A 14,884-nucleotide genomic window follows, 5' to 3' on the forward strand; every position below is an offset into this window, starting at 1 on the left:
GCGCCACCAGGGAAACCCTAGATTTCCTTTTTAATCCATTCAAATGCTCGAGGATACTGTGGTTTGGATATATTAAAGTGTTCACCCTAAGAGAAATTAAACTTCTTGAGGCCATTCCCATAATGTGTTTGAATATTATTTTTTGCAAGGAGACAGCAGCTTTTCTTCTTAGTTATGAAGGGAGAGTATTTATCTAGTTAATCAGGGTTCTGTCAAATTAAGTATCTGTTCCAAAAGAAAGGAGGCTAGCAACCAACACTTTGAAAATGAAATTAAGGAAACAGTTACATTTGTAATAACATCAAAGAAAATCAAATACTTAGTAATAAAGTTAGCAAAAGCAATTCAAGACCTATGTACTGAAAACTATAAAACATTGCTGAGAAAAATTAACGAAGACTTGTACATGCATGTTTATAACAGCATTACTCATAATAGCCAGAAACTGGGAAAAATCCAAATTAATAAAAAACAAAATATGGTATATCCATACAATCTGTAAATAAATGTGCTATATTCATCCATGTTGTGGCATGCACCAGTATTTCATTTTTTGTTTGTGGGTGAGCCACAGAAAATTATGCTAAGTTTAAGAAGCCATACATATAAGGCTACGGACTATATGGTTCCATTGTGTGAGACTCTAAAAGAGGCGAAATTATAGAGAGAAAAAGCAGGTCAGTAGTTGCCTCGTTCTGTGAGCAAGGATTGATCATCTATGCACATGGGTACATAGGAACTTCTGGTAGAAGTGTTCTAAAACCGGATTATATTTATAGTCCAGTTACAGCACATTGTATAAATTTGCTGAATTCATCAAACTGGAAATGAGTGAATGTTATGCATTGTAAAGCATACATTTAAAAAAGCTGTTAAAAAACCAGGGAGGACTGGGATGTAGACCTGTTTTACTTTGCCTAATATAAATAGTATTTGACATTTCATGAAAAATGACTAAAATTAAACTTTGGTTTAAAAGGAGCAAAACTCCAGGCTGACATCAAAATGTGATTATTTAGCATTTTATTCACTATCTAGCATTTTGCTGTTTGCTGTCACTAAGATGTGGGTTTTTCTATTCACATGAGTTTCCCAGACATCTGAAGCTTACTGCTTTTATTTTGAAATGTTCTTTGGACATAACTATTTTGAAATAGGGTTGGATACGCTTTTTATTTTTACATTCTCTTGGTTATAATTAAACATACTTAATTATTATTTTAAAAGAACAAAAATGCCCTCAGAACTATTGAAGTTGGAGAGTTGCCTTATTCCTCACTAAACCATTTAAGCCTTTTTGCTTTCCTCTGTTTCCTCCCTTTTCACTGTCAGCATGTTTCTCATAGCAGACTTGCTGTCATTCAGTTACTGATTTTCCTCTTCTGTGGCCTAGAAAGCCAAGTAAATAAATTTCTTAAAACTCTGAGTAAGTTGCAAGTGATTAGGTTAAAATATGAGGGGGGGTCCTCTTTCACTGAAGTATATATAGACTTTAGTACTCTATGAACTTTTGTTTGCTTCTTAGCTTTTTTTCTGGAAAGGTAGCATCGGCAGATAGTGACCTGAAGCTAAATGAGTTAATATTATGCTAGGGTGCTCTTTTCAGCTTTTGGATACGTGGTTTCAGTTCTAGGCCAGCTTTATATGGAGACACGGCAAACAGCCACCCACTCCCCTTACCACTCTGAAGCCCTTTACTCCTGCTTGCTGATATTACTTGACATTTCATGTATACTGGGCTGGCCAAAAGTTTCATTCGTTTTTTTCTGTAAGGTGGCTCTAGTAGCACTTAGTTGTCTTTAACTGCATTTGAAACAATTTTGTTAGATTGTATGTGACAGCTGTCATATCAGCGTCATTTAAAAAAGATTTATCAGGCTTCCCTGGTGGCACAGTGGTTGAGAGTCTGCCTGCCGATGCAGAGGACACAGGTTCATGCCCCAGTCTGGGAAGATCCCACATGCCGTGGAGCGGCTGGGCCCGTGAGCCATGGCCACTGGGCCTGCGCATCCGGAGCCTGTGCTTCGCAAAGGGAGAGGCCACAACAGTGAGAGGCCTGCATACCGCAAAAAAATATATAAATAAATAAATAAAATAATAATAAATAAAAAAGACTTATCAAAATTGCTGAATTTTTGTGTAGCCATTTTAATACTGAAGATGGAAGAAAAATAGCAACATTTTCGGCATATTATGCTTTATTATTTCAAGAAAGGTAAAAACGCAACTGAAATGCAAAAATAAGATTTGTGCAGTGTATGAAGAAGGTGCTGTGACCGACTGAACATGTCAAAAGTGGTTTGCGAAACTTTGTGCTGGAGATTTCTCACTGGACGATGCTCCACTGTCAGGTAGACCAGTTAAAGTTGATAGCGATCAAATCGAGACATTAATTGAGAACAATCAACATTATACCATGTGGGAGATAGCCGACATACTCGGAATATCCTAATCAAGCCTTGAAAATCATTTACACCAGCTTGCTTATGTTAATCGCTTTGATGTTTGGGTTCCACATAAGTTAAGCAAAAAAAAAATATTTTCGCATGTGATTCTCTATCTAAACGTAACGAAAATGTTCAGTTTTTAAAACAAATTGTGATGGGTGATGAAAAGTGGATACTGTACAATAGTGTGGAATGGAAGAGATCGTGGGGCAAGTGAAATGAACCGCCACCAACCACACCAAAGGCCGGTCTTCATCCAAAGAAGGTGATGTTGTGTATATGGTGGGGTTGGAAGAGAGTCCTCTATTATGAGCTCCTTCTGGAAAACCAAACGAGTAATTCCAACAAGTACTGCTCCCAATTAGACCAACTAAAAGCAGCACTCTATGAAAAGCATCCAGAATTAGTCAACAGAAAACGCATAATCTTCTGTCAGAATAACGCAAGACCACATGTTTCTTTGTTGACCAGGCAAAAACTGTACAGCTTGGCTGGGAAGCTCTGATTTATCCACCATATTCACCAGACATTGCACCTTCGGATTTCCATTTATTTTGGTCTTTACAAAATTCTCTTAATGGAAAAAATTTCAATTCCCTGGAAGACTGTAAAAGGCACCTGGAACAGTTCTTTGCTCAAAAAGATAAAAAGTTTTGGGAAGATGGAATTATGAAGTTGTCTGAAAAATGGCAGAAGGTAGTGGAACAAAACGGTGAATACATTGTTCAATGAAGTTCATGGTAAAAATGAAAAATGTGTCTTTTATTTTTACTTGAAAACCAAAGGCACTCTTTGGCCAACCCAATACCTAAAAGAATTTAAAGCAGGAACTCAAACAGGTATTTGAATACCAGTGTTCATAGTGGCATTATTCACAATAGCCAAAAGATGGAAACAATCCACACGTCCATCAACAGGTGAATGGATGAACAAAATGTGGAATATACCTGCAGTGGATCATTATTCAGCCATAAAAAGTAATGAAATTGTGATACATGGATCAACCTTGAAAAACATCATGCTAAATAAAATAAGCCAGAGACAAATGGACAAATATTGTATGATTCCACTTTTATCAGGTACGGAGAATAGGCAGATTCATAGAGATGGCAAGTAAAATAGAGGTTATCGGAATGGGGAATTACTATTTAATAGATATAGAGTTTCTTTGGGGGATGATGGATAATGGTAATGGTTGCACAACATTGTGAATGTACTTAATGCCACTGAGCTATACACTGAACAGTGGTTAAAATGGTAAATTTGATGTGTGTATTACCATAATGAAAAGAAATATAGATATTTCTGGTTTGGGTAAGGCTTTAGAACTTTAGTATTAAAGTTCTAAAGAAACCCCTCTTTAGAAACATATTCTGATAGAGACCATAGTATACCTATCACCAGTATAGGGAGAGGCCTCCCCAGAGGAGGATTCCATCACCTGCATCAGAGTCTGCCAGGGGAGCACAAGAAGGTTTATCCTTTCATTTCTCCTTTCTAGGCTATCCATCCGGGATATGGTTTTCTCTCAGAAAACATGGAATTTGCCGAACTGTGTAAGCAAGAAGGAATTATTTTTATAGGTCCTCCTTCATCAGCAATTAGAGACATGGGTATAAAGAGGTATGAGTTTATATCTTTTTTTTTTTTTTTTTTTGCGGTATGCGGGCCTCTCACTGTTGTGGCCTCTCCCGTTGCGGAGCACAGGCTCCGGATGCGCAGGCTCAGCGGCCATGGCTCACGGGCCCAGCCGCTCCGCGGCATGTGGGATCTTTCAGGACCGGGGCACGAACCCGTGTCCCCTGCATCGGCAGGCGGACTCTCAACCACTGCGCACCAGGGAAGCCCAAGTTTATATCTTTTAAATACAACCATAGGAAGACTAATTGAAATGGTTTGTTTTAACTATAATAGACATGTTAATTATACCCTTTTGTCATCATAGGCAAAAGTTATTTATTTGCCACTACAGTGAGTTACAGAAAATATTCAACTAATTAGTGTTTCTAATCAATATGTTAATCAGTTTGGGGGATTAAAAACAAGGTGGGATGAGCTACCACATGAAAACTGGATTGAGAAAACTAATAGATATTTTAACATTTGTATTAATATTTGTTGTCTCAGACTATAGTCCTTTTACCTATGGAATGTTTTATTTTTAAACTTCCATTGTATTTTATAGACTAGGAAGTATTTGTGTTTCTCTTGTATGAAATAATCCATAGATTTAAGACATCTTGGTTTTTTTATTCTAAAGCACAGCCAAATCCATCATGGCTGCTGCTGGAGTGCCTGTTGTGGAAGGTTATCACGGTGAGGACCAATCAGACCAATGCCTGAAAGAGCATGCTAGGAGAATCGGTTACCCCGTCATGATTAAAGCCATCCGTGGTGGAGGAGGAAAAGTAAGATTGCGCATGCTCGTGTTTTCCATTTTGGGCTATCTGTTTCACTTATGTTGTAGTCATAACTATCTTTCCATATTAGGGTATGAGGATCATTAGATCCGAAAAAGAATTTCAAGAGCAATTAGAATCAGCGCGGAGGGAAGCTAAGAAGTCTTTCAATGATGATGGGATGCTGATTGAGAAGTTTGTGGACACACCAAGGTGGGTTCAGCTTTTTTTTCTGACTCAAAAATTTTTTAATTAATTTTTGGCTGCGTTGGGTCTTCGTTGCTGTGCGTGGGCTTTTCTCTAGTTGCAGCGAGCGGGGGCTACCCTTCGTTGTGGTGCGCGGGCTTCTTGTTGCAGTGGCTTCTCTTGTTGGGGATCACGGGCTCTAGGTGCCCGGGCTTCAGTAGTGGTGGCACGTGGGCTCAGTAGTTGTGGCTTGCGGGCTCCAGAGCTCAGGCTCAGTAGTTGTGGCGCACGGGCGTCGTTGCTCTGTGGCATGTGAGATCTTCCCGGACCAGCGATCGAACCCCTGTCCTCTGCACTGGCAGGTGGATTCTTAACCACTGCGCCACCAGGGAAGTCCTCAATTCATTTCTTGTTGATGGAATTTAGAGTCTTTTCAAAATAAAAAAAAATTCTTGTAAGAAACTAAGCTCTATCTTACAGATAAAGCATCATTTGAGATGCTCAGAAAATGGTAATAGTTAGCCAAATTGAATTGTAAGTGATATGTTAACAAATATACTAATAGCTCATCCTTATATTGCACTTAACCATGTGCCAGGTTCTAAGTATTTTACATATACTAAGTAATAATCTTGCTATCCTTCTATTTCTAGTCTAATTCCTGCAACAATCCCATTAGGTGGACCCTGTTCCCATGTTTCAGGTGAAAATACTGAGCAACAGAGTGGTCATCTGACTTGCCTGACGTCTCCCAGCTGGGAAGTGGTGAAGCTGGGATTTGAATCCAGGCAGTTTGACTCCAGAATTCACACTCTAAGTGACCACACCAAACTGCTTCTCTGGGTACCACTATAGCAGATACTATGTGGATTTCTAATTTATTTTATTATCAGGAATTTTATTTTCATGTGTATTGCTTAAAATAAGATATTGATTATAAAAGCTTCTTGTTTCATAGATTTTGTGTTAAATACACACACACACACACACACACACACACACACATAAACCTGTAAGTCAAGTGACTTTATAGAGAAAAATTCATTTGGGGACCATGACCAGAGAGAGATTTACCTTGAAGGTAATGAACTAAAGCTTCAGGCCCTTCTCTTGCATGAACCTCTTTGAAGAACCTGTACCCAATTTTGTACTCATCTTAAAGTGGGCTCCCAAATTGTTTTTGTTTCAAGCCCTACAAAACTTAGAACTGTCCCTGAGCATGGCACAGTAATTAAAATTCATTTAGAATGTGATAGTTAAAAAAAACAAAAAAGTCAATCTCAAAATAGGCCAGTTGATTAGGAGAGCACAACGTATGCCACCTATTAGTGGGAAATAAGGCAAAAATGGAGGAAGTTCTAAGGTGAACTGAAGGTTCCTTTCCACAGTAGCTTTCAGTAAAGGATAGGCTAACTATCCGCATTGGCATACTCTTGAGTTAAAATTGTCGTGGAGACATCAGCTAGCTATTTCAGTGACTGTAACTCAACGCCTGCAACATTTTTGAAGATGTAGATTCTTTACTTGTGAAATGTTAGCTAAATATTACCTCACATTGTAATTTATACTCTCAATACCTGGGAAGCTCCTGGGAATCAAGGACCTGGTAGTTTCTTTCTTTTTATTTTCCCATATATATTACCTGGCATTATTTTCTTCATGATAGGCATCAGTAATATTTTTTTAAATATAGAAATAAGATGAATACATTACAAACTTGGAAAATACAAGAGATGGAAAACCAAGTCAGTCATAAGCTCATTCTCCTAATATAAGTATTAGCATTTCTACATATTTCTCTTCTGTGTTTTCTAGTAATAACATTTCAATATCATGATAATCACTATTTTATATTCTGCTAAGTAATTTATCTGTTGAGTTAATGAAGTACCAGAAGATTGTCAGGATGGTGCTGATAACTGAGAAAAGTAGAAATCAAGATGTATTATATAATAAATCTGATCAGAACTATTGAGCTTATCTGAAAGGTTGGGATAGATAACAATCTTCAAAGTGTACTATTTTAGAGAATTAAAAAAAAAATCAGATTCCTTCCTCACTTCATATTCAGTGCACATTCTAGAGGGATTAAAAATGTGGGAGGGTATCATGATCCCTGTTACAGATGGAGAAACAGGGCCAGAAGGTGAAGTATCGACCAGTTCTCAGAGTCACGTCTGCCTGCTGATGCCTGTCTGGCTGCTCCAGGGCCTCCAGTAACTGACCTTGTATAGCACCTTCATGAGCAGAAGACTCAGATCCAGCTCCTGACCTAACACACACATGAATCATGAGACCAGGACCCATTTCCCAGGCATGTGACCTGGGCAGTTGCACAGGGCCCTAAGCTCAGAAGGGTCCATATTTGGTTTAATACCCCGTGGAGGCATCTTAAAATTCTTAATAACATTTTAAAAGGGGCCCTGCATTTTCATTTTGCAGTGGATCCATAAATTATGTAATGGGTCCTGCATGTGACTTTGGACGAGAAAAGGAACAGATGAGATGAGGAGATCTGGCTGGGGCAGCCACAGAGGAAGCAGAGGCCAGGGGTTGTGAGGGCCCTCTCTTCTCGGTTCTCAGCAGATCCCTCCATCCCCAGCTTTGAAAGGAAACAATGGCTCCTGCTTAAGAGGCTTAACCTCCCCAGCCTTTTGGGTCAAGCAGATTCTGCATATGAGTCATATCATATGATATTTGTCTTTCTCTGTCTGACTTCACTTGGTATGATGGTCTCCGGTTTCATCCATGTTGCTGCAGATGGCATTGTTTCGTTCTTTTTGGTGGCTGAGTGATGTTCCATTGATATATGTACCGCATCTTCTTTGTCCATTCGTCTGTTGATGGACATTTGGGTTGCTTCCATGTCCTGGCTGTTGTAAACAGCACTACAGTGAACACTGGGGTGCATGTAATCTTTTGAACCATGGTTTTCTCTGGATATATGCCCAAGAGTAGGATTGCTGGATCGTATGGTAGCTCCATTTTTAGCTTCCTGGGGAGCCTCCATGCTGTTCTCCATAGTGGTTGTGCCAGTTTACATTCCCACCAATAGTGCGGGAGGGCTCCCTTTCCTCAACACCTTCTCTAGCAGTTACTGTTTGTGGATTTTTTGATGATGGCCTCTCTGACCGGGGTGAGGTGATGCCTCATTGTAGTTTTGATTTGCATTTCTCAATTGTACTGTTTTTATGTGAAAAAGGTTTTACCTTTGGGTAAAACCTATAGGGAGGTCTATTTAGTTAGATCTTTGTAACACAGCAGGTGAGGGAAAGTTTTGCGAACTTTTTTTTTGTTTTTTTTTGCGGTGCACGGGCCTCTCACTGTTGTGGCCTCTCCCGTTGCGGAGCACAGGCTCCGGACGCGCAGGCTCAGCGGCCATAGCTCACGGGCCCAGCCACTCCGCGGCATGTGGGATCTTCCCGGACCGGGGCACGAACCTGCGTCCCCTGCGTCGGCAGGCGGACTCTCAACCACTGCGCCACCAGGGAAGCCCTTGCGAACGTTTTTAAAGACAGTTGAAAGAGGGGGAGATGTTTCCAGAGGGTTGTGGAGTCTCCTCTGGGCCGAACCCTAGCAGCCACGCAGGCCACTCCTGCTCTGTCCAGTGGAAGACTGGCTACTGCACGTCTCTTCGTCTTACTGATAAAGCTTCTAGGAGGCAAATATTTGTCGAAGCCAACGCCATGGGGCTTCCCTGGTGGCACAGTGGTGAAGAATCCGTCTGCCAATGCGCGGGACACGGGTTCAAGCCCTGGTTCGGGAAGATCCCACATGCCGCGGAGCAACTAAGCCCGTGTGCCACAACTACTGAGCCTGCGCTCTAGAGCCCATGAGCCACAACTACTGAGCCCACGTGCCACAACTACTGAAGCCCGCACGCCTAGAGCCCGTGCTCCACAACAAGAGAAGCCACTGCAGTGAGAAGCCCATGCACCTCAACGAAGGGTAGCCCCCACACGCGGCAACTAGAGAAAAGCCCATGCACAGCAACAAAGACCCAACGCAGCCAATAAATAAATAAATAAATAAATAAATAAATAAAATCTATTTAAAAAAACTGTGAATAGGAAAATAAAAACTTTAGAACTCTTAGAAAATATCAAGGCATTCCTACTAGAAACCAGCTGCATCTGTCCATCTAGCCAGACCCCAGCAGTGGCTGAATTGGAGTGACTGGGATTTGATGTACTTCTTGGTTCTCAGGCACTGTGCTCCAGAATCTCTAAGTTAGATAAAGCAACACAGAAAAGGATCATCAGAAAAAGGAAAATAACAAGGGTGATTTGACAACCGCAGAAATCCTAACAGAACACAGATCCTCAATGAGCTTCCCTTGTAAACAACCAAAGGAAAGTGTTTCCAACTTCTGAGAAGTCAGGAAAGAGCTATGTTGTGCTCCTGGTGTGGCCCCCGTATGTTCACTTCAGAACCTAGAGTTCCTGCTCTAGTGCCTTCTTCCCTGGAGCAGCTAAAGGATAAGGGAGAGTCAGTGGACGTGGTAAAGTTTTACAATTGGAATTTGAAAAACAAACAGCTCAGCTCCAACATGCAAAGAGCATAGAAGTTGTTACTCACACCCAAAAAGCAAGTAAAAATCTGAACAAAATAAAAATCAATGAATTTTAGACCCATCAGAGAACTGAGGCCACAAGGCAAACCACCACCCTGAAATCTGGGCAGGCAAGTGAAGACAGCAAATCACAGCCAAGATCAGCTAACCTGGAGCAGAAGCTGCGGGAGCCATAAACTGATAGGGACACTTAAATGGGAATTTTGACAAATTACTAGAGGCTGCGTGTGGACTAGCTTGATGGTGACAATTTTGGTGACAAAACCAAATTTTCATAGGTTTTTCCTCCAAGGACACCACCAAGTTCTCAAAGTGAAAATCCAAGAAAAATTCCCTCACATTTTGGGGCAGGAGGAGGAAAAAAGAAACCATTCTGAAATAGACCCAGAGCTGTCTGTTCTCCCTACCAAAGGCCAGCACTCTAAGGGGAACTTTGCCAGAGCCTTTTCTGTCCCGGGGGAAGGGCAGTTAGCCAACTCTAGTCTTCCTGTTTCACGTAAGGGAAGAAAAAAAAAAAAAGCTAAGAAACACTTCTGAGGCACACAGGGACACAGACCCACTGAAAGACCGAGATTTAATCCTAAGATTATAGAATGCTTTCCCTCGCCCACACCCTACTGCCATGTCACCAGGGCTCCTGTATAATAACCAGGTTACAACCGAAAGAGCTGCAAGACACAGACTCTGATTAAGGGGTTCTTAGGGAAACCCGAAGACAAAAGGAGAAAAAACAAAACAAGGACACTAGAGGGAACTGAAGCCTCTGGCACCTGTAGCTACTGCAGACATTAAACACAGCCTGCCTCCTAGCCAGGCTAACATAAAATGTCACATGAAAGTTTTGTTCACCTCAGTTCCTGTTCTGTGACACATTAGGCCTGGCATTTAACCAAAAAAAATTACAGGGCGTGCTAAAAGACAAGAAAAGCATGGTCTGAAGAGAAAAAGCAAGCATCAGAACCGGACTGAAATATGACACAAATTTTGGAATTATCAGGTTTAGAGTTTAAAGTAACTAATATGTTAAGGGCCCTAATGGAGCAGTAGGTGACATGCAAGAACATATGGGTAATGTAAGCAGAGAGATGGAAACTCTAAGAAAAAAAATCAAAAGAAAATGCCAGGAATCAGAAACATTGTAACAGAAATGAGGAATGCATTTGATGGACTCAGGGTAGACTGGACACAGCTGAGAAAAGAAACAGTGACCTTGAACTTATGTCAGTGGAAACTTCCCAAATTGAAATGCAAAGAGAAATAATGAAAACAAACAAACAGAACATAATATCTGAGAATTGTGGGACAATTTTAAAAGGTGTAATATATGCATCATTTGAATACTACAAGGGGAAGAAAGAAAGAGGCAGGAGAAATATTTGAAGTAATAATGGCCAAGATATTTCCAAAATTAATGACATATACCAAATTATAGAACCAGGAAGTTCAGGGTATACCAAAAGCAGGATAAATGTCAAAAATTTTTTGAATCACACTAAAACTGCAGGAAACCAAAGACAAAAGAAGTCTTGAAAAAAGCTACAAGGGAAAAACACCTTATCTATAGAGGAGCAAGGATAATAAATACATCAGACATAGCTAGTAGGAAGCAGCCACATAGCACAGTGAGTTCAGCTCAGTGCTTTGTGACCGCCTAGAGAGGTGGGATAGGGAGGGTGGGACAGAGAAGCAAGAGGGAGGAGATATGGGGATATATGTATATGTATAGCTGTACACTTTGTTTTACAGCAGAAACCTACACACCACTGTAAAGCAATTATACTCCAATAAAAATGTTAAAAAAAAAAAAAAAAGAAGAAGAAGAGGGCTTCCCTGGTGGAGCAGTGGTTGGGAGTCCGCCTGACGATGCAGGGGACACGGGTTCGTGCCCCAGTCCAGGAGGATCCCACATGCCGCGGAGCGGCTGGGCCCGTGAGCCATGGCCGCTGAGCCTGCGCGTCCGGAGCCTGTGCTCCGCAACGGGAGAGGCCACAGCAGTGAGAGGCCCGCGTACCGCAAAAAAAAAAAAAAATTAAAATAAAAAAAAATAAAAAAGAAGAATAGTGGGTCGTGAACAAATTAAAAAAAAAAAAGAAATACATCAGACTTAAGAATAGAGTGGACTGTTGAAATAAACACTGCATATTTTCAAGCAAAAAAAAGAATAGAGTGGAGTAAAATATTTATAAAGGGTTGAAAGAAAAAAAATCAACCTATAAATTCTGTGTCCAGTGAAATTATCCTTCACACTTGAAGGAGAAATAAGGACTTCCTCAGGCAAGCAAAAATTGAGGGATTTTGTCACCAGTAGACTTGCTTTACAAGAAATGGTTAAGTTCTTCAGGGAGAAGGAAAATGATGCAGGTCAGGAACTTGGATCTCTTTAAAGAAAGGAAGAGCGATTGAGAAAGAATAAACAAAGGCAAAATAAAATCTCTTGGATTTTTTATTCTTAATTGATCTCACAGATAAGTTTATTCAAAATAATAATAGCAAGAATGTGTTTGGTGTTAGTAGCTTAAGGGTAAGTAAAAATAGGAGGAAAGATCAAGGAAGCACATCCAAAAGGAAGAAGTCAGCTCCTATTATTTTGTCAAGAGAATATGTTGGACAAGTTGGGAAATTTTTAAATGGAACATTCAGTAGAAATGATATATCAAGAAAAAAATTCTTCCAAGTGGTTTAATGAAGTGTTTCATGAGGTAAACAGAAAGGAAGAGAAATGAGCCACTGTGCTGAAATAGTACATTTATAAGACTTTATGGGTTTTTAAAAAAATTTCTTCTATGTTTGACAATTTTTATTTTAAAAACTCAACAGAGGGCTTCCCTGGTGGCGCAGTGGTTGAGAGTCCGCCTGCCGATGCAGGGGACACAGGTTCGTGCCCCGGTCCGGGAAGATCCCACATACCGCGGAGCGGCTGGGCCCGTGAGCCACAACTACTGAGCCTGCGCGTCTGGAGCCTGTGCTCCGCAACAAGAGAGGCCGCGATAGTGAGAGACCTACGCACCGCAATGAAGAGTGGCCCCTGCTTGCCACAACTAGAGAAAGCCCTCGCACAGAAACGAAGACCCAACACAGCAAAAATAAATAAATTAATTAATAAACTCCTACCCCCAACATCTTCCAAAAAAAAAAAAGCTCAACAGAAAAAAATGTTTGCTGGTCACTCATTTCTGTATTATGGTGGTGAATGTGTGAGGTGAGCTACAGTGTGAACATATCAAAATGAATCTCCTGAGAAGAATGCTTTCATGTTCACCAAATGGTCTGTGTTACCCTTATTTTCTTAAGTGTTATGTGCATTTACTCTTTCTCTTTTTTAAAAAAATTAAGTTATTTATTTATTTATTTTTGGCTGTGTTGGGTGTTCGTTGCTGCACACGGGCTTTTCTCTAGTTGCAGTGGAGCAGGCTTCTCATTGCGGTGGCTTCTCTTTTTGTGGAGCACGGGCTCTAGGCACACGGGCTTCAGTAGTTGTGGCATGAGGCCTCAGTAGTTGTGGTGCATGGGCTTAGTTGCTCCGCGGCATGTGGGATCTTCCTGGACCAGGGCTCGAACCCATGTCCCCTGCATTGGCAGGCGGATTCTTAACCACTGTGCCACCAGGGAAGTCCTGCATTTACTCTTAATATGATTTCTGATAATTTTACTATTTTACACTCAACATTAAAGTTCCTGGGCTTCCCTGGTGGCGCAGTGGTTGAGAGTCTGCCTGCCAATGCAGGGGACGCGGGTTCGTGCCCTGGTCCAGGAGGATCCCATATGCCGTGGAGCGGCTGGGCCCGTGAGCCATGGCCACTGAGCCTGTGCTCCGCAATGGGAGAGGCCACAACAGTGAGAGGCCCGCGTACCGCAAAAAAAAAAAAAAAGAAAAAAAAAAGAAAATAAAGTTCCTTATCTTGTTTTTTATGATTTAATTTTAGTATATTCTTAAAAAACGAATGATCCATATAAATTTATTTCTTAACCTTTCTATGGATGAGCCATTATAATTTCCAGTCTGCCTTAGTTTATAAAATTTGACTGTAAGAGTTGCTTTTTTAAAATCCCCTGATCATAAAAATGTGTTTTCATTGACTTTTTGAGGATACATGAATTGTGACTGTAACTTGTAATTCTGATGTATTCAGATTTATCAGTCTTTTCCTTGGCAGTTTGTACTTGTGACTTGCCCCTACTGTGAGGTCACAAATATGGTCTCCAGTGTTTTCTGTCTTTTCTTATTTCTCACTCATTTCATATATATAATTTTTTTTCTTGAATGTTCAACCTACAAATGGAAACTTCTCATTGGGTTTTTAAATAGGCATGTGGAAGTCCAGGTGTTTGGTGACCACCATGGCAATGCTGTGTACTTGTTTGAAAGAGACTGTAGTGTACAGAGGAGACATCAGAAGATCATTGAGGAGGCCCCAGGGGTAAGGATCTTGTAAAGAAATTTGTCAACTTCTGTATATTGTAAATCTCAGTCACTGACTTTTGGGTCAGAAATCTGTGAAGCTAGTATTCCCCCAAAGTCCTGCTGAACAACCATTCCCCAGTAGTAATACAGCCTCACTGCAGTGTTGGGGATGAGGAAGGGTTGATATTCTGGGGCTGCCATACTGAGGGCGCACTAAGACCATGATCCTTCTGGGTGGTATCTGGGAAAATCTGCTCTGATCCAAGTAGTATCTGACTTACAGTGAACAGCTACCATTTCCATGCAGATTTTAAATTGTAATTAACTAGTGTGTTTGAGGAATGGAATGGTCTTGTTCATTGAATGTATTTTTTATGAAGAACATTCTTTTAACTGGTGTTTCAGATGTTCTTAAAATATATTAGTCATCTTCCCAACTTGAAGGTTATGTTGTATAGAGGAGAGATTTGGATTTGCTCTTATTTGGCCACTTTTGCCCCCTTATAATTGTTTACATCTGAGTCTACCTCTTGATTGACTCAGGTCATCACCCAGGTCAAGGCCTACTCCTAGGATTACCTATTTTCAGATTCACATTTCTTTGGAATCTGCTACTGCCGTAGGCCTCTTGTCCAAAGTTATATGCATGTTTTTTTCAATATGTATTTCTAAAAGGTCAGAGATCTAAGGTTTCTGATTAATCAGTTAGTTATTCTCATACTGTATTCAAAATTCAATTTCTGTTGCAGAGTACATTATACCATCTGAAGTAAATGTCAACAATAATTTCAATAAAGCCTTATTTTCAAGCAGTGACTGCTTAAATAAAAATCTGTAGAGAGCTATTTAACAGTGTTAAAAGGCTTTGCCTACTTAT

The 14,884-nt window shown here is 40.5% G+C and overlaps 1 protein-coding gene across 2 annotated transcripts in view; it reads left to right on the forward strand.

Annotated features, from left to right (window-relative positions):
- MCCC1 (methylcrotonyl-CoA carboxylase subunit 1) overlaps positions 1 to 14,884 on the forward strand; it is a 64,863-nt gene that overhangs the window by 17,087 nt on the left and 32,892 nt on the right. For both annotated transcript variants that reach the window (XM_030862615.3, XM_070045476.1), the window contains 4 exons: positions 3,949 to 4,070; positions 4,708 to 4,855; positions 4,938 to 5,059; positions 13,912 to 14,023. In XM_030862615.3, coding sequence (XP_030718475.1) covers positions 3,949 to 4,070; positions 4,708 to 4,855; positions 4,938 to 5,059; positions 13,912 to 14,023 — 504 coding nt within the window. The remainder of the gene's footprint in view (positions 1 to 3,948; positions 4,071 to 4,707; positions 4,856 to 4,937; positions 5,060 to 13,911; positions 14,024 to 14,884) is intronic.

This window comes from Globicephala melas, chromosome 4 (assembly GCF_963455315.2).
Source record: "Globicephala melas chromosome 4, mGloMel1.2, whole genome shotgun sequence".
NCBI lineage: Eukaryota > Metazoa > Chordata > Mammalia > Artiodactyla > Delphinidae > Globicephala > Globicephala melas.